This window comes from Pituophis catenifer, unplaced genomic scaffold, assembly GCF_029215685.1.
Source record: "Pituophis catenifer annectens isolate HBS135680 unplaced genomic scaffold, rPitCat1.0.hap2 SCAF_1, whole genome shotgun sequence".
Lineage (NCBI taxonomy): Eukaryota > Metazoa > Chordata > Lepidosauria > Squamata > Colubridae > Pituophis > Pituophis catenifer.
Window position 1 is genome coordinate 49,967,607 of NW_027256881.1, and position 20,377 is coordinate 49,987,983.

Consider the following 20,377-nt stretch of genomic DNA (forward strand, 5'->3'; position numbering starts at 1 on the left):
CCAACTTGTAGATTTTTCTATTCTAACTACAGCTTCTCATTCAATGTCCTGCATGAGTTTAAACTCTGGCCTTAGAGATACATTTCACATTCAATTAACTTGGAGCCCTCATTCCAGAGTCAGCAGCTTTCAACGAAGCGTCATGTCCGCATACCTTGCTATCGAAGAGAGAGAGGGGTTTCACACTCTTCAGGGAGAACTTCATGATTCCATACAAGACGATGCAGAGCACAGACTGGTGCTCGACTAGAGGATAATGGATGTGTTTCTGTTCAAGTGCTAACTCCACTAATGAGCTGTGCCCTTCAACAGACACCCAGGCATCTTCTGTGTCCAGCACAGGAAGTGGCATTTCATCACACCGTATATCAGCCTGATGCAGTAAGAAAGAGAAAAGCATTGGTATTTTAAAAGTAATTGAAAGGTAGTGCACATTTGTCATGTTCAAAGAAACTCAGAGGGGAGTTGTTGAAGGAGGAGGAGGAGAATTATCAGCAGGACCAGTAGTAATAGCAGCATCAAGAAATCTTACTTGAGAAATTTAAAAAATTGCACAGCTAAAAATGAAAATATTCAAGTGGAATGTGGCTAAAAATTTGCATTCTGTTACTATCTTCTGGTTTACAGGAATCTTTGGCAACAATCCTTACATAAGGTTTAATGTACAGAACTATTGACGTTAGTTTGTTAGTTCAGACTGATGAGAGATGATGAATGTATTAGAAATAATGTGCAGTTTAGGTTGAGGAAGGAGCTGTTACCTCCATGAGAGTCTGAAGAAGATCTGAGCAAGACCCGAGGAAACAGGACATTGCGTTGTCACTCATCCCTACATCCTGTTTGACAAAGAGGAATTCATTTGTAAAACATAACTTTTCTTGAATATGTTTCAAAATATTTGCAGATGGAAGAGGCTGTATTCATAGCAAATCCCGGAAATCAACTATATGTTTAATGCAAAAATAAGTATCTGAACAGTAAAAAAATGAGTCATGCAAGCCTCAGTATTCAATGCATAAAATATTTTTTAATTTATAAAGTTCTTTGACTAATTGTTTTATATATTTTTTGTATTTATTTCTATATGTTTCATCAATAGTTAAATGCAGATTTAAATAAATTAAAAATTACTAGATACATTTATCTGCCTCCAATAATTTTTCAGTGGCGTATGTTATTGGCAAGATGAAATCATAACTAAAAAATGAACCTCATGTACTTATAAAGGCTGGCCAGGTGAGGATAATGAAAAATGTATAGGATTTAAAGAGGGGTGGGGAGGTACATTAGCTGGCACCAAATACTAATCTTGAAGGATTTTTAAAGGATTGCAAAATATCCAGATTAAAATACAGGTTCCCTGAAAATGCCCTAATCTGGACGTTTCCGCACTTTTGTTTCAAAGTTTCAAAAATCTGAAAGAATGCAGCACACAGGCAGCAAGTTTACAAAAATTGGTATATTTTCCATCAAGAATTCTATATCATATATAATTTGTGGAATTTCAACCATAATTGTCCAATGCTAGTTCTTTAGGAGAAAGATGTTGAACCGATTCAGCACAAGGCTGAATCTCAGGCCTTTTCCTAGTTCGTTCTTCCAGTTGGACTTTAAAAGAAACCTGAGCAACTGGCATCAGCATCATTTATAATACAACACAGATGGATAATGGATATGGAGCTTACTTTGTCAGAAACAAATTCTGCATCACTCAACCAAATCTTCTGATTGAGGTAACTAATTGAGGATACAAGGTAACTGGGCCAATAAATGCACTTTTTTGTAGTAATAAATTCTTAAATGGGCAGGTGATTGAGCTAGATGGTCTCAAAGATTCCTCCCAATCTTTAGATAGATAGATAGATAGATAGATAGATAGATAGATAGATAGATAGATAGACAGATAGACAGATAGACAGATAGACAGATAGATTTGTATTGTATTGTATTGTATTATATTAATATTATATTATCATTTTCAGCGAAAAAGTTTTTGATTTTAACTTTCTAGAGAAGCAAATGAAAGCTCCTCATTCAAACCTAAATATCAGAACTACAGTACCTTATCCTTGTAAAAACATGCTTAAAATGGAGGGGGGAAATGAACAGAGGAGTGCAAATCTGCTCGAAGTCATGTTCGTTTCATGGAAATTTGTCTTAATCTTAAACATGATCTTAGATTAAAAACCTAAACAATTGGTGACTTTTGGGCTGAGCTCAGAGAAAGGCGAGCCAAATAAAATGATTAAATAGCTGGCAGCCAAGGCTAAGCTAACCTTAGCTTAAATTGGCAGAAATCCCCAATTTCTGGTTAACACAGATGTCATCAGATCTTGTATTATTATAATGCATATTTTAAATAAAGAAAAAGGATTACTTGCCCGTCTGCATAACCTGTCCTTTGGTGCTTTTCCAACCTATGACAGAAATTTGTTTAGAAGGACTCAATACACTAATGTATTCCATCTCAACAAATAGGTAAGTTGCCATCTCTCTTCACCACAAACAACATTTATTTTTAAAAAAACCTCCCCCCTCCCTACTTCCCATATATTTATGTGTATGTTTGAAATAACATGTCTTTTAAGTTATGGCTAGTAGCTAAGTCTTCATGCTTTTCCTCAGAACTAATTATTTCAAACTTTTAATTAACTAATTAGTAAATCAATTTAGACAGAGTCAGCTTAGTGATCAAGTGATGGGGGAAAAACAGTTCACTGATGGACTTCAACAGCAGAAAAAGACAAGATGTTAAAAGTCACTGAGAAACTCGGTTTGAAGAGATAATGTGTTCAGCTGAGAGGGATGAAAAGGTTTTTTTTTTCTCTAAAATTCTCCTGCAAGTGCAGGATCCACTTTTTTTCCCTTGGGGGTAAAGGGGGGAGGATGGAAAGACTTATATTTCTAGCCTGATGCCTTAAGCTCTCTCCTGAATTGCTGTTGAGTGCAAAGGGTATTATATCCTAAGAGCTGCTGACTGCCTACTGACAGGAATAGGTCTGTAATTTGGGGAGACTGTGTGACTACCACGTGAATCCAGAAAAATATTCAGCTAGTTGAAGTAAGTGTTGATAGATGTAGCAAGCATGCCCACATCTCTTCTGTAGTATGTAATATGTAGTATGTAAAAATACTTTTCCTAATGGCTTTCAAATCAAAAGAACTAACACTTTTGTTAGTTCTACTTTCTACTGTTTTGGTCAGACACCACCTTGTATGCTGTGTCTATATAGAGTAATAATACTCTAAAGCCCTGAAGACGTTTTTATTTCATCAAGCCGGCCTAGCCTAAATGGTTTTTAATTGGGATTTTAAATTTTATGGATTTGGGGTTTTAAATTGGGTAGCCAATGATTTAATTCTTTTAATTATCTTAACTTTTGCATTTGTATGTTTTTTAATTTTGGCTGTTCACCGCCCTGAGTCCCTTCTGGGAGAAGGGCGGTATACAAATTAAATAAATAAATAAATAAATAAATAAATAAATAAATAAATAAATAAATAAATAAATAAATAAATAAATAAATAATATTCAAGTATCTGAATGCAATTCACAAAGAAAGCCAAGCTCTTTTCTCTAGAATGCCAACAATGAAATAATGGGTTTAAATTAAAAGAAGGCAGGTGTCAACTGAATATAAGGAAAAAACCCCAGTAAAGTAAGCAGTGTTTAAGAATGGAACCACATTGCCCTGAGAGGTAATTAGTTCCTCTTCATTGAGTATAGTTAACTACAGAATCGTATAACTTAGATTCAGTTATAATAAAGGTTTAAACTTAGTGACCTGAAAGACCATACAGCTAACCAAGTCTCATTTACTGAAAGAGAGTCCCCATATGAAAGTGATATTAGATATTCTATTTAACTTGTTTTTTTAACATAATGCAATATGTACCTTGTCCATTAAGTAGGTAGCAGCAGAAAGCCTTTTCACTATGAATGTGTTCCACATCATTAGAGCAATTCCTGAAATAGTTACACAAATTTAGGCCTGGCTGAAAGCAGTATCAATGGTTTTGCCAGGTGAACTCATAGACTGCATGTTTCAAAAACACCAATAATAAATATTTATAGTTTACTTATATATAAATACCAAGCAGTTTCATGAACAAAGTAATAGTAATTGATTAAGACTAACAGTTACAGCTTAGGAAAGCCAACATAAAAATATGTGCTTTTCGAAAACACTGAAAAATCTAAAAGGACTAGACCTGATGTACAGCTAAGAGTATGTCCTTCCATGGGATCAATTCACCCTAGAGGTTTACCTGCAAGTGGTCATTAAGTGACCACTTGCAGGTAGGGGCCTGGTGACTCAGCAGACTGATAGCATTGTGATTAACACCAGCTGTCTGCAATTACTGTAAGTTCAAATCTCACCAGGCTCAAGGTTGACTCAGCCTTCCATCCTTTCTAAGGTAGGTAAATTGAGGACCCAGTTTGTGGGGGCAATAAGCTGACTTTGTATAAATATACAAAAGTATGAAGGCTATTGCTTAACGCATTGTAAGCCGCCCTGAGTCTCCAGAGAAGGGCGGCATATAAATCAAATTAAAAAAAAAAGTGGTAACCTGAAAATCATGGCTAAAGATCCATGCAGGAGGTAGGGAGTTGAGTATCAATACTTTCTGCTGGTATCCTTATGATTTATATTGACTGTTTCCTAATATGATTTGATTGCTTATTTGTACATTTATTTGTACACTATCATTAAGTGTTGTACCTTATGATTCTTGATGAATGTATCTTTTCTTTTATATACACCGAGAGTGTATACATCAAGACAAATTCCTTGTGTGTCCAATCACACTTGGCCAATAAAGAATTCTATTCTATTCTATTCTATTCTATTCTATTCTATTCTATTCTATTCTATTCTATTCTATTCTATTCTATTCTATTCTATTCCATTCCATTCCATTCCATTCCATTCCATTCCATTCCATTCCATTCCATTCTTTCCTTAAATGAGTAGGAATTTTGATTTGAGGGAGGCTCAGCCCTTCTCATATTTCCTGCATTTGCAAGTAGCAGTATGTTGCTTGGAGAAATCTTCAAATTATTTATAAATTAATAAGCATTTAGTAATGTAATGGGGCACTGACAAACATGACATACGATGTTTATTGTGAACCAAGTCCAGCTTTGACACTGACTTGAGAATACTTCAGTACTTCCATGCAGTTTTAATTTGAAGATAAAAATGACAGCTGTGGACCCCTCAACACACAGATAATTCTGAATCAAATTTGCTACTTCACATTGACACATCCAAAATAGTTTTATTCTTACCATGTTGAATATGAGCATTATCAATACATCCGAGATGTTCTATGGCTCTGTTGAGAAAATGTGCTTCCTTGGATTAAAAAAACAGACATAGCCAATATTAGTCAGTGCAATGAAGCACATAAACAATAATCTTCCCAACTACTTATTAAATATTTCAATTTATTATTTCAGATTTTGTTATAGATAATATTTTCTGCGTACAGATCTTTATGACCAGATAGTGTAGGCCATGACACATACAAATGCTATTCATTCACAGAAGCTTTGTTCAAAAGTTATTCAGGCAGAAATAACTGCAGCTGAGTTGACTCTTCTCAATGTTTGAAGGAAAGTTATAATAACCCCGAAGCAGCATATAATGGGACATGTCATAAATAATTTCTAAATATTCTGATATATTAAGGTTATTTGATATATTGATATCAAATATTTGATAAAATATATCAAATCTATTTGATATATTTTATTTTAATTACCATATCCTGGAAAATTGCAGCAAAGTTTTAATAGTGATAAAGTACAGTTTGTATAGTTGACATATAATCCGATTTCCATTGAAACAGTTTCTGTATCAATACAAAGTGTCCCTTTTTTTCTATATTCAAATTAGTGACAGCTCAATATAATAGTGCTAACTTGGGAATGACATTTATATGCTATCACTTTAATAAATTATGACAATATCAATGTGAAAAATGTGTCCTATCACTGTAAAACAAAGAGGATAGGATACACACATACAAAAATAAAATTATCATACAATCATAAGGCTGAATGGGAACTTGGAGGTCTTCTAGTCCAAACCCTATCCTTATACCATCCCACATAAATGGTTGTCCAATCTTTTCTTGAAAACCTCCAGCAATGAAAAACCCCATAAGTCCAGGAGGCAGCTGTTTCATTGATTCATTGTTCTCACTGTCAGAAAATTCTTAATTTCAGTTTGAATCTCCCTCTGATTTATTTGATTTTTATACCGCCCTTCTCCAACAGGACTCAGGGCAGTGAACAGCCGAGATAAAACATAACATATAAAATTTAAAAGCAGTTTAAAAGACATTAAATAATTTCGGCCTTCAATTTAAAACAACCCAGTTAAAACCAATTTCAAATTAAAACCAAAAGGATGGGATCAAGCCAGCCCGGCTAGATGAAATAGATGTGTTTTCAGGGCCTGACGAAAAGTCCGGAGGTCTGGTATCGGGTGTATCTCTGGGGGTAGGTCGTTCCAGAGGGCAGGTGTGGCCACAGAGAAGGCTCTCCCCCTGGGGGTCGTCAGCCAACATTGTGTGGCCGACAGCACCCTGAGGAGGCCCTCTCTGTGCGAAACAACTGGCCAGTGGGAGACTATTGGTGGCAGAAGGCGGTCTCGTAGATATCCCGGCCCTAAGCCATGGAGCGCTTTAAAGGTGGTCACCAACACCTTGAAGTGCACCCGGAAGACCACCGGAAGCCAGTGCAGCTCACACAGGAGAGGTGTCACATGGGAGCGCCCCGTCGCTCCCATAATGCCCCGCGCGGCCGCATTCTGGACCAACTGGAGCCTCCGGGTGCACCCCAAGGGGAGCCCCATGTAGAGAGCATTGCAGTAGTCCAGGCGGGAAGTGACGAGTGCCTGAGTGACCGTGCGTAGGGAGTCCCAATCCAGAAAGGGACGCAACTGGCGTATCAGGCGGACCTGATAAAAGGCCTCCCTGGCCACGGCCATTATATGCTCTTCTAAAGACAGCCGTGAATCCAGGAGGATGCCTAAGTTGCGAGCCCTCTCCGTGGGGGCCAATGATTCGCCCCCAATAACCAGCGATGGCACCAGCTGGCTATATCGGGACGCCGGAAGCCACAGCCACTCAGTCTTGGAAGGGTTGAGTCGGAGCCTGTTTCTCCCCATCCAGGCCCGCACGTCCTCCAGGCACCGGGACATCACTTCAAGGGCATTGTTGGGGTGGCCTGGGGTGAAGATCTACACCTGAGTGTCATCAGCGTACTGATGGAACTCCACCCCAAAGCCACGGATGATCTCACCCAGCGGCTTTATATAAATGTTGAACAGAAGGGGCGAGAGGACCGACCCTTGCGGCACCCCACAAAGAAGGCGCCTCGGGGTCGACCGCTGCCCCCCTGCCAACACAGATTGCGACCGGTCAGAGAGGTAGGAAGGGAACCATCGCAAAACAGTGCCCCCCACCCCCAACCCTCCAACCGGTGCAACATGATACCATGGTATCAAAAGCTGCTGAGAGATCTAACAGGACCAGGATAGAGGAACAACCCCTATCCCGAGCCCTCCAGAGATCATCCACCAATGCGACCAATGCCGTTTCCGTGCTGTGCCCAGGCCTGAAGCTGGACTGGAGCGGATCTAGATAGACAGCTTCATCCAGGTACTGTGGAAACTGCCGCGCCACCACACTCTCAACAACCTTCGCAATAAAACGAAGGTTGGAGACTGGACGATAGTTAGCCAAAACAGCCGGATCCAGAGAGGGCTTCTTGAGGAGGGGCCTCACCACCGCTTCTTTCAAGGCGGCTGGTAGGATACCCTCGCTCAAAGAAGCGTTAATAATCCTCTGAAGCCAGCCTCGTGTAACCTCCCGGGAAGCCAGCACCAACCAGGAGGGACACGGGTCCAGTAAACATGTGGTCGCGTTCAGCCGTCCCAGAATCCTGTCCACGTCCTCGGGAGCCACAGGATCAAACTCCTCCCAGATAACACTCTCAAGACCTTCCTCAATCATCCCGTCCAGACTTACCCAGTCAGAGGCCAGCCCTTCCCGAATCTGAGCGATCTTATACAGATACTGCACAAAATCCTCAGCTCAACCGTGCAAGGGATCATCCCGCGCTCCCAGATGGAGCGGGTCACCCTAAACAGGGCGGCTGGGCGATTATCTGATGACACAATAAGGGCGGCAAAATAACTAGATTTTGCCGCTTTTATCGCCACTAATATGAGACCTCACCAGTGTTCGGTCGGATTCGGAATGGCTGGTCCTCCAACCGCTCTCCAGGCGTCTTTTCCGGCGCTTCATCTCCCTCAGCTCCTCGGAGAACCAAGGAGCTAGGTGAGTTCGGTGCCAAGTCAGAGGCCGCAAAGGCACGACACGGTCCAAAGCCCCGGCGGTCGCACTGTCCCAGGCGGCCACCAGGTCTTCAGCCGAGTCATGAGCCAGAGTCTCAGGAAATGGCCCAAGCTCCATCTGGAACCTATCAGGATCCATCAGGCGCCTGGGGCGGAACCACCTAGTCGGTCCTGTCTCCCTGTGGCAGGGTGTAGCAGTTAGAAAGTCAAGTCGAAGGAGCGAGTGGTCAGACCATGACAAGGGTTCGATGACTATATCCCCTGTATCAAGGCCACTCGACCACTGACCAGAGATAAAAACTAAGTCCAGAGTGTGCCCGCCCGTGTGAGTAGGGCCATGAATTAACTGAGTCAGGTCCATGGCCGTCATGGAAGCCATGAACTCCCGAGCCACCTCAGACATTTCACCGATGGATGGCAGGTTGAAATCCTCCATGACCAAAAGTCTGGAGGTATCAACCGCCACCTCGGCTATGACATTGAGCAGCTCAGGCAGGGCCGTTACCACGTGGCAGGGAGCCAGGTACGTGATCAACAAGCCCATCTGCACTCCACGTCCCCACTTCACAAGGAGGGACTCACATCCGGCTATCTGTGGAACAGTGGTCTCCCTTGGATCAAGACCTTCCTTTATAATAACCGCCACCCCCCCTGCCCCTGCCCTGAGCTCTCGGCTGGTGGAATGCACGGAAGCCTGGTGGGCACATATCTACTAGGGGAACTCCCCCCTCCTGGCCCAACCAGGTCTCCGTAATACCTGCCAGATCCGCTCCCCCCTCCTGAATAAGATCGCAAATGAGGGGGGCTTTATTTACCATGGACCTGGCATTGCACAACAACAGCCGAAGGCTCGGGCCCTGAGAGTCTGAACAGCCTGGGGAACGAGAAGGGCTATGGGGACCGGGGTGTGCCACCGCTCGGAGACAGCGAGTGCGCGACCCCACCACATGATATGACCCCACCCATGAGGTTCCACCCATTGCTTCTTGTCTGCCCTCAGGTATGTGATGTCTCCCTTGGATGACTTCTGCAACTCTTCCTCAGAGGCCGGCTCGAGGGAGAATGAGCTCATTCCTGGCACATCAGGAACAGAGTTAATTACTGACCCTTAACTGCCAGCAGAAAAAGAATTGCAGGTTTCGGTTGGGGACAGCTTGCAGGCCAGTGAAGAGGAGGGGGAGGAGCTGCCTTCCTTGATGGATCTCACAGGACAGAGAAACTGAGGTCTTCCAGATTGTTTGGGAGAAGGCCCCGTTCCTCTTGATAGACTGCACCAGGAAGCCATTTAGCACGGCAAGCAGAGGAAGCGTTGCTGGAAACAACGCATGTGGGTGGTGGCCGTGTTTTTGTCTGTGTTTCCTGCTTGACTTTTGAGACTCTGAACTTCTATAACCAGTGAGCTAATGTAGATGTACTTTTAGTTTTGCCTGGGGGCTTTATGTTTGTTTATTGGACTTGTTTGAGCAGCTTGCTATTTGTTTTATGGACTAACTGGCCACTGCCTGGGGAATTAATCTGGGCTTGCTCGTGGCTGGCTTCGTTTGGGACAGTTCTAAAGCCAGGTGAAGGGAACTGCTGGGGAATACCAATAAAACCCTCCATAAACTACACTGACATGTATGTGTGAGTGAGTGGGGCAGCACAAGGTGCTATGGAGAATAAATCAATCCTCTCTTCCTTATGATAGTACTTCCACTATTGGAAGAAGCTATCACGTCGCCCCTACGGTTATTTTTTTTGTTATTAGGCTAAATATACCAAGTTCCCTTAACTACTCAACGTAGGATTTAGCCTTCAGACTCCTTATCATCTTTGCTGCTCTTCTCTGCATTCTTGCTAGTGCTTTGCAACTTTTTTGTGTCATGGCAACAAGAACTGGATGCAATATTCCAAGTCTGGCCTCACAAGTACATGTAGAACTAGTACATATAGATTAGTACTATCACTTCCTGTGATCTTGAAGCTATCCCTGTGTTGATGCAGCCAAAGACTGCATTGGCTTTTTTGGCTATTTTGAAGCAATTTTTTAGCCTATCTATTTTCTACCTACAGAGCCTTAACAAGAAATAATGAATTACTTTCATTATCTGAAAAGTTCAGGTAAGATCGTGCGTATCATAAAAAACACAAGGAGTAAGGAAATGAAAGGCTTCCTTTACCTCTGGGTCTTTGTTCCATTGTACAACATACTCCCAGCAGGAATGAGCATGGAGGACATCCATCTCCAGGCTGCAAGGAAACTGTTCATATGCTAAACGGAGTAGTTCTGGGAACATGTTTTAAGAAAGGATGATTATTATTTTCCATTGCTGCAATAAACAGAAATAAAGAACATGCCTGAAACTACTTTTTTACCTAATATGGGCTCCATACTCAGCTGGTGTTCTCCATCCTCACCTACAAAATTGCTGTCAGTCTGCTGTGGTTCTTCCTTGCTTTCTGCTTCATTTTTCTGTTGACCTAATCTGAGTAAGGACATGCTGAGGTCTTGCTTAAAAATCCATTTGGCTACACTGTCAGCAATGCCTCCTAAAGGAAAGTCAAAACAGTCTAGGATCAGTTTGCAAATAACGCAGAAAACAATGGTTCTTTCTTTCTACTGTAATCTTAAACTATGGAATTTGCTGCCATTGGACAGAGTACTGCACAAATAGGGAGACAGGATTGGACAAATTCATGGAGCACTTAGTTCTCAGGGACTACTATATTGGGGATTTCATTTTGTCTATGAACAGTTAAAACATTTATAAATATAGAGCTCTGATGACTGTACTACTTCCTGACTCACAAGCAGCATACTATATTTTAATGTTGATTCTTTAAATAGTTGATCAACGTCTAGTCCGTGCCTGTGCGTCTGGAAGTGTAGATTGCTGTTTCTGTGCATGTTTCAATGGGCATACAATGAAAATGGTTTGAAGGACAGTGCCTGGGGGGTTCAGCATAGCTCGGGAATGCTGGTAGCCTTCTGAGCTTCTCCTGCTTCTCTTCTACCTCTCATGCTACTCAACCCTTCTCAGGCTGGCTGGCCTTACAGGATTTGAGGAGACTATAAACCTGTATCAAGATTATACCTTTCAAACCAGAGAGTTCTTATATGAAAAAGAAACCAGATTCCAGGTCATGAGGGAAGAAGTAAAACTGAAATGAATTGGATCACTTTGGGTGGGAAGGTGTGTCATCCTACACAGACTAAGCTTCATGTGCCAATGTGGCATTTAGGTGGGCTATTTATTATTCTATGTGCATAGCCATTTGTAATCCTATTTGTTATGGAATTTAGACTTTATTAAGGATAAAATGGTTGAAACCAGCTCAGACTGTTCACAAACAAAACTCTTCGTGTCATGAAACTATCCCCAAGAGGATTTCAATGGAAATACACTGTCAGTCAGTCTCAGTCCCCTCTCTTTTCTGCAATTTCCTATTTCATTTCACACATTACTCTGGGGATTTTCCTGGTCTGAGTCCCAAGCAGTTACCTCGGGAGAAGAAATTAACCGCCACCCATTTCCATCCCAACCCTGGTGGGGTGGGGTCACCTTTTCCTCCTTCAAGCAACTTCTTTACAGAAAGTCTCCCAAGGGGCTCAGCCTGCGAAGAAGAAGCTGGGCTTGTCTTCTTGCTCAGTTTAGTATTCAGAAGTGTCTGAAGTATTAGGCAATCCTCTAACTGTTTCAGGAGAAGCTTCCAGTATTCTATATCAAGAGAGAGGGCTTCCCAGGAATCTGTATCAGCACCTACTGTAATTTGGGGAAACTAATAAAAAAAAATGGTTTGTGAACTTCTCATATTATCAAGCTGACATTTTACATATTGTGTGCAGAAAGTCCAGATTTACAAACTTCAACAATGAAAGAAGAAAACAAATTACAGCTTTCTGTCATATGTTCGGCACATATGTACTCTATTCATACATGCTATTTTTAAGAAGGTTCCCTTAGAGATGAGAAACAACAAGAGACGTACCTTCAGTAAACACACATAAGATATTTACACATTTCATATTAAATTGCCAGAAGTTTAAATTGAGGATGGAAAGAAGCCGGCAGTGCTGCTCTACTTAATCTAAAAATAAAACGGGTGAAGGGGGAGATCTGCATCCCTTCAACTCCTTGGAGAAAGGACGTGATAACATAAATACATGTATTATTATCTGTGTTCACAGAAGGGCTGAGAGAGAGCATCAGCAAATTCAAAAACAGTCAACTTTTGTTTAGTAAGAAGTAACATTTGTATTTTGTTTACATTACATTTCTTCTACTGACACTTAATGTGCTTATTAACAATAATAAACCATAAAGTAATTGTAACTTTCAAAATGTAAACAAATGAATCAAGGCAAGATAAAAGACACCAGCACTGAGCCAGTTAAAATTTTCTTCTAAAAACAAACCAGGAGATGCCAAAATTTTGTTGGCATCTGTGAGTGAGTGAGTAAGTGAGAGAATTACAGAAATCCTAGCCTCTTTGAACAGCAAGTTCAAAGGCCTGGCAGTAGCTGTATAGAATTTAGTATAGCCATTTGATAGTATTCATAATGGGTAAGCAGCATATGAAATTTAGTTGCATCCAGGATTGCCTATATAAATAAACAATGAGACCTCACTTGTACATTTTCCAAGATACTTTATAATTGGATGTTTACCGGCAAGTATTAAGAGTTGACTGTTTATTTTGGGGTGGGTGAGGCTTTTTTTTTTTTGGCTATGTAACCAAAGGACAGAATTTGAAGTGACATACCTTTTTTTCTGCAACACTATCACTTATCTGTGCTGTTACTGAATGCCCAACATGAGCAAATACCAAAGCAGCTCCGTTATTCTCAGACTGAATACAGGCTGTTCTCATCTGCTGCCACCAGGGGGAAATGGACTGAGAATCCCAAGAATCATCTGTAGAAACCAAAGTCAAAAAGATGTATATGGGATGTCAACAACAATTAGAAAATGCATTTATAACAGAGATTTTATTCCCAAATATTCACTTGTGAGCAGGAAAACTTGTTTACTGATAGACTAAGAAAAACTGAAAAACAAAGGGTTGGGCAAGGATATCTGTACATTTGGAGACCTCAGGTAGAGGGGGAGAGGGTTAACTACCCACAGTAAGATCAAAGGAGTATTTGCAAAGTCTGTTAGCTGAGCATGTGGAAAGAACGTATGAGAGATGACCTTGATGGAGATTTGCAAGATCTGTTAACAATAAGGAGTGACAAGAAAGGAGAGGAGATATGATTATCAGACTTGCAAGGTTAATTTCAATTACACACGAAGTCTAAAACTATTTTTATTGGGAGTGGATATAATAACAGAATCTTGCAAGTCTGAACATGCCATAGCTCCTCCCGCTTCTTATAACCTTATGGATTAGGGAGTTCTCTCTCTGAACCTCTTCCACACTTCTATTAAGAAGTGTTTCATTACTTTATAAAAGCTCTTGCATATCTCCATCAAGGTAATTTTTTAAACTCTCTGCAGCATGTGGATATTCAGATCTTTTCAATGACATCATGGGAATTTTTTTATTTGCATGCAACATTAGGTCTGTAATATCTGCTTTCAATCTCTGGCAACTGCCTGTTTTCAGAAATTAAGCATGTTCACTGAACTTTTCCCACCTGTCATTCTGCTCAGAAGTGACAACGCAGCTTGAAGGCAGCAAAATGACTGGGTTCTTTGAAGAACAGTCTTTTCCTTAGAAAGCCACACACTGAGCAGAAGGGACTAAGAAAAGAGATAGAAAATTTAGGAGGTTTAGTGAGAATAGATTTAGGAAAACACTTTTCCAATCAATTTAGTAAAATTTTCTAAATGAAAGAGAAGTTACTGCAACATTCATCTGTTGACTACTGCATTAATATTGTTAATATCCTCTAGAGATATACAGTATTTCAAGTTTGAAATCTTCATCACTGTGTATTTGTTCAATCATTCTTTCTCACTTTAATCATGATTTAATTGGCACCCCAATCCCTTATCTTCGGCATTTACATTCCACAGTGTTATCCTAATTTTGAAATGGCAAACATTTTTTCTGATGTTTTCAATTATTTTTGCTTAATCTGATTAAGCAAAATTGCTTTTAATTTTTTCCCACATACATCTCAACGAAGTAGATAATCTCAACAGAATTTTAATCCATAAGACTTTTTTTTTTTTCATTTTAGTTACATGGCAACTAATTGTGTGTTGTATGTGTCCTGTCAAAGAATCCTCCTGTCAAAGGTCTAGGGTTCACTGGTTTCCCATGCCTCGATTAAATTCCAAAGGAAGATACCATAAGGGAATTCCTTAGTAAACGGTTTCTTCCAAATCACAAAGCATGAATAATTGAAAAGAGGACAAAGAATGTAAAATATGTTTAACAAGAAATAAATACAAGCCGTCTTAAATCTTGCAACAATAAATAAGATCAAAACAATCATCACAAATATATCTAAAGTTCCCTGTGAATAAAGTAAAAATGAGAAGCCTTTTTTCACAGGGAAAGAAAACTGCAGAAACTAAAAGATAAATTTCAGTACAGCATTTCATGGAAGTAAATTAAAAAATATGTGCCTAGGTCTTCACTCCTGGTAACCGCCTGGACAAATCCTTACAGTTTTCGAGGTAATATTTTTTAATTTTTTTTACCCTTCCTTCACTATTTCTATACATTTCTATATTTCTATAAATAGTGACGGCAGTATTCCTTCTTCCTCCTCTTTTCCCCACAACAACCCCATGAAATGGACTGAGCTGAGAGAGACTGACTAGCCAAAATATTCCAGCCAGCTTTCATGCCTAAAGCAGGCCTAGAACTCTCAGTCTCCTGGTTTCTAGTCTGGAGTCTTAACCAATAGACCAAACTGAACTCTGTAACAAGTTAAGCATCCCATTTTTATGATAGAGATGTAGCAAGATTGGTTTTATTACATATGCCTTTTGTTGCAGTTTAGTAATCTAATTATTAATTCAATTAAATTCAAAACTCTTTAAAACACATAGGAATACAAATGGGCAAATTGTTTCTATATATAAATGTCTTCTCCCCATCTCCTCATCTCTTTCATGTTTTAATTCTCTTCCCCACCCACTTAATGCTATAATTTTGATTCGTATTCATCTATTTCCCATATATTGGCTATAAACCAACGAGCAATTAGAATATAGGCCTGATGACCACAATAAAAAATAAAACAGGCAACACTCACCAATAATATCTGGGGGCTAAATCCTGCAGACTTCAGAGTTTGACACATTTCTTCTATTGAACTTTCTCCATGTAAACATTTCCAGAAAAAAAACCCTCCTGTACATATACATAGAAGACATCATACATTTTTTCACTTCTTCAACCCTCTGTTCTACCCATTAAATTCTTTCTGATTGAAAACAGAGCAATCTATCAGAAGGTGAAGATCAGACCTATTCAGAGTGAGAGTAAATTACATCAATGAGAGCTATTTATATTCTGCATTCTCCTCCTGTTTAGAAGTAGTCCTCACTTTATGGCCATTCATTTAACAACAGTTCAAAGTTATGACAGCCTTGATAAAAGTGACTTATGATTTGTTCTCCCACTTATGATTAATGCATCTCCCCCGTGATAACAAGATCGCAATTTGGGTGTTTGGCAACTGACTTGCATTTATGATCAGCTGCAGCATCCTGTTGTCACATGATAGCAATTTGCAACCTTTTTTGCAAATTTGGAACAAGAAAAACACACATATCGGGGAAACTGGGTTCGTTTAACAATAATGTGATTCACTTAAACAAGAAGCATAAAAATTGGTTCCAGCTCAATTTATGACTGCAATGCAATGATTTATGATGGAAATTCCAGGCCTAATTGTGTTAGTAAATTGAGGACTACCTGTATACAACCTTGTTCCCATTGCACTAAACCAATGTTATTTCCATTGCATAGATCAAAGCAAGTCTTTCATCTGCTCTGTAAAGCATAAAGAGTACTTCCTATATTAATGTTTTCAGGGGGCTCTTCAGAAAAGCTTCCAAACTAAATTCAAAAAAAGAAATCTATTACCCAAGTGGAAAGTCTCTTAGCCAAGGTTATGTTAATAATCCAAGCTCATACCTAAAGCCACATATTCTTTGTCATCTAGCTTTTTCACATGAATTGCATCTTTTTCATAATCCAGGTAATCCAAGAAAGTTTTCACAGGCAGCATTCCATCTTTATCCTCTACAAAATGTACTGAAGGCTGGGTATTCTGTTGTTTGTACTTCTCAAGTAACATCTGCAGCCTAGTAAATTCTTGTTCATCTAACCGGAGTAATTTAGCCAAGATCTTAAAAGCAATAAAACATGAATAAGAGAAAATCTGATTTACCCTGGAAACTGCTTTCATATTCATTCATCACAATTTCTCTGATAAATACCGTGTTTCCCCGAAAATAAGACCCTGTCTTATATTTTTTTGAACCCCGAAATAAGCACTTGGCCTTATTTTCGGGGAGGTCTTATTACTTTGGGGCACGTGGAGCAAGACGGGGCTCTTCCTGCCGTCTTACCTGATTTCAGCTCTGTCTCCCTAACCCTAACCAGAGAAAATGGTGGGGACCAGCTGCGCATGCAGTTTAATATTTTTGGAGAGGGCTTATTTTTGGGGAGGGCTTATTTTCAGGGGGGCTAATTTTAGTGCACGCACTCAAAAGCCTGATTGGGCTTATTATCTGGAGAAGTCTTATTTTAGGGGAAACAGGGTAAATTTTGATTTAAGATATTTTGCTAAGTAGTTGTTATGTTGCATGTTTCAGGATATTTTTCCCAATATCCCTTGTACCATTGCGGAAAATATTGAGAGGATCTTACTTATACTGAATTTATTTCATACAACAATTGAATTTATTGATATTTCTAAAAATGTTTGCTTGGACATCTGGAATAGCTCACATTTCAAAAATGTAGCTGCTCATTAGTTAATGAATAAAGATGTTAGAAATATTTAAAATACATTCTATTTTGAACTGGATACATAGATTGAAGTAATCTAGAATATTAATAGAACTAATAGAATTAATTTAATAGAATATTAATAGAACTAACAGAATTAATTTAATTCTAGTCATAGGTCAAAGCTTTTCTCAAGAAGGCTACTGAAAACAGCATCATAGAAGAACTTCAAATTATTTCATATAATTTTGTGAAAAGCAAAAAAAAGATCTCGTAAGAAAAAGATCTCCTTAATGCAAAATATTGTCAGTTCCAATTTCAGAACAGTAAGTTCAAAGAGCTGAGTTCAATGCCGTAGATCTACCTGCATAAATGGGCTTCCTTGTGCAGTGCATAGAAATCCAAGACAGAAGGAACAGGAAGACTGTGGAAATCTCTCTGAGCTTGGTCTTTTGCTTGCAGAGATTTTATAACTGAACTTGATTAGCACTACAGGGAACATTAATGATATGACCTAGTTGGGTAATGAAACGTCTACAGGCAAACAACCAAGCTTAGAAAGCACCAAGGACTCCACAGTTCAACACTGACTTACAAATATTGTCTTCTTGCCTGGAGAAGAAGACTCCATTGTGCTCACAAATTCCATAAATGCATATCACTCTTACATACTATAAATATATTTTTATTTTAAAAAGAGGGCTATACTTTTTTTTCTACTTTCTTTTATACACACATCTGCATTTCAAGGGTGTTTTTCTTTTCATAAAATCAAAGTTCCTCAATACTTACATTATCAGATGGCTCTGTCTCAGGCTGTATATTCTGAGAATTTAGATTGCTGACTGACTCATGAAGCTGCAGCAGTTTTAGTTTATTTGTACAGAACTGTAGCAGCCCTTCATCAATATAATCCATCTCTAGACAGAGTGACAGAAAGGAAAATAATGCCCATTAGTCTCAATGAATGTGCAACTGAGCTGTTAAACCTTTCTGCAACTTCATTAAATAGCCTGCTAAGTAGGGTATTTTCAGTGTACAACAGCCGGCAAGAGGATATAATTTCATCAAGTTAAATTCTGGATAGGTTTTGTCTACAGGCAAGTAAAGTGTCAACTTCCCTTTAAACAGGCAGTTGAAATCATCTCAACAAGTGATTTGCCTCCCAGTGTTGAAAAATGAACATTCAATCCACAATCATTAAGAGTCCTCCAGATTTTTATTTGAAAAATTTAATATTTTTATTGTACCTTTTCCTACTGAAGCAACTCGAGCCTTTCGAACAAGAAGTGTTCGAAAGGGCTTACCTTCATAAATATCATTAATTGTGTTGTCTCGGTTTCTTATTTTATACAGCCAGAACCAAATCATGATCCTTGGGCTGCCTTGCAGTCTTTATCTGCTTTAGGATCTTATCTAAAAAGTGTAACTGTTTGCCAGAAATTCCCTGGCAGAATTTCTAGCCAGTGCAACTGTCCTTTGTGGTGAAACTTTGGTCTCTCACTTTAATCAGATGACTGATATAGTCACTCTGGATACCTTCCCTCCCTCTATTACTAGTTCAAAAACCTTGATATGAAAAAATATGGATGACAGCAAGACTGGAGGTGGAAGAACATAAAGATGATTAGAGCTCCTCCTCAACGCACGTTAAAGGAAGGACGGTGCCATGCAGAACATAATAATGAATGTTAAAATGAATTTATCGGACATAAACTTCAAAGGAAGAATACAAGCAAATGTCCAGTGATATACTTATGAAAATATTTGATACAATCATTAATTTTAAACAACCCATTACATGTGTTTCCAATGAACAATTCCCATTTTTGAATGATGTCAAAACAACACTTGAAGGGGAGAGAATTATTTGATTCTAAAATGTTTGTGTCATATGCTACTGCATCCCCTTGTTCTCCTAAAGAAGGATATCAAAATGCTACAGTATAGTTCAGGAGAGGGCAATCAATTTTCCCAAAGGGCCAATGAGAAACCGGGACTGTTGTGGAGGGTTGTCGCTGCCACCATCCTACCACACCACTCTGCCAATGCATGCTCCTGTCCAGAGGTGAAATGCTCCCGGTTCAGACTGGATCACCTGATCCAGCAGCGATGGCGGCAGGCGGTTCGGAGAACCGGTAACAAAAATACCTGCGCTCCCCCCACCATGCCCAGCTGAGCTGCGCGATCATCAGAGGCTGTTTTTTTTACTTTTAAAAGCATTTTTTCTTCGGCCAAAAAATTGCTTTTAAAAGTAAAAAAAAGAAGCCTCTGATGATCGCGCGGCTCAGCTGGGATTGTCAGAGGCTTTTAAAAGCATTTTTACAACCTCTTCGGCCAAAGAGGTAGAGAAAATGCTTTTAAAAGTTTTTTCTTTTTTTAAAAAGTTGGCCACGCCCACCCAGTAACATTACCCCCCCTCACCAAGCCACGCCCACAGAACCGGTAGTAACAAATTTCACATTTCACCACTGCTCCTGTCCCGATGCCACCTCATCCCCAATGCTCTGTTCCCAATGCCAACATCCCCCTGCCAACACCAATGCCGCAGGCTACACAGAGATAGCCAAAGAGACGGGTGTGGCCCATAACATGCCCAAGTATGGTATAGTTCCTTAGAGAATTGTACTTCTTTCTTTCAAATGAAACTCAATTACCTACCCGGTAACAGCAGAAACAAGACCCGCAATATTATCAATGACTATCATATTCTTTCAAGGGAGCATAATTGAATTTTTATTCTGTATATCCTTTTGTGACATAACAGGCAGTCAGAAAAGAAATATTCACTTACCCTGATTTTTTAAGGTCTCCATCAATGTTTGTGTGATGTTCATCAGAAAAGAGAACGGCAAAGACTCATTTGCCAAGATTTTTTCTAAAGCCTATCAGTAGTAAAATATAATACAGACTTTCAAAGTTCACGCTACTATTCTTAAAAATAAAACATAGTAACAGTTTTCATACTGATATAAATCATTTGTTTCTATATTGCTTAACTATAGTATCTCTTGAGATGGAAACTTTGCTGCTCCTAAAGTAAACCCTAGGAGACATGGAGCTATAAAGAGAAAAATATGAAATGTCAATGAAATGGGTCCTTT

General features: G+C 39.5%; 1 protein-coding gene across 1 annotated transcript in view; it reads right to left on the bottom strand.

Moving 5' to 3' along the window:
- RAB3GAP2 (RAB3 GTPase activating non-catalytic protein subunit 2) overlaps window positions 1-20,377 on the bottom strand; it is a 55,845-nt gene that overhangs the window by 3,766 nt on the left and 31,702 nt on the right. Inside the window, exons 18-31 of the mRNA XM_070932399.1 lie at window positions 20,068-20,158; window positions 18,066-18,193; window positions 16,455-16,668; window positions 15,568-15,665; window positions 13,993-14,098; window positions 13,116-13,267; window positions 11,915-12,131; window positions 10,728-10,901; window positions 10,532-10,638; window positions 5,294-5,360; window positions 3,897-3,967; window positions 2,382-2,417; window positions 762-836; window positions 155-373 (exon numbers count right to left, since the gene is read on the bottom strand). Coding sequence (XP_070788500.1) covers window positions 155-373; window positions 762-836; window positions 2,382-2,417; window positions 3,897-3,967; window positions 5,294-5,360; window positions 10,532-10,638; window positions 10,728-10,901; window positions 11,915-12,131; window positions 13,116-13,267; window positions 13,993-14,098; window positions 15,568-15,665; window positions 16,455-16,668; window positions 18,066-18,193; window positions 20,068-20,158 — 1,755 coding nt within the window. The remainder of the gene's footprint in view (window positions 1-154; window positions 374-761; window positions 837-2,381; window positions 2,418-3,896; window positions 3,968-5,293; window positions 5,361-10,531; window positions 10,639-10,727; window positions 10,902-11,914; window positions 12,132-13,115; window positions 13,268-13,992; window positions 14,099-15,567; window positions 15,666-16,454; window positions 16,669-18,065; window positions 18,194-20,067; window positions 20,159-20,377) is intronic.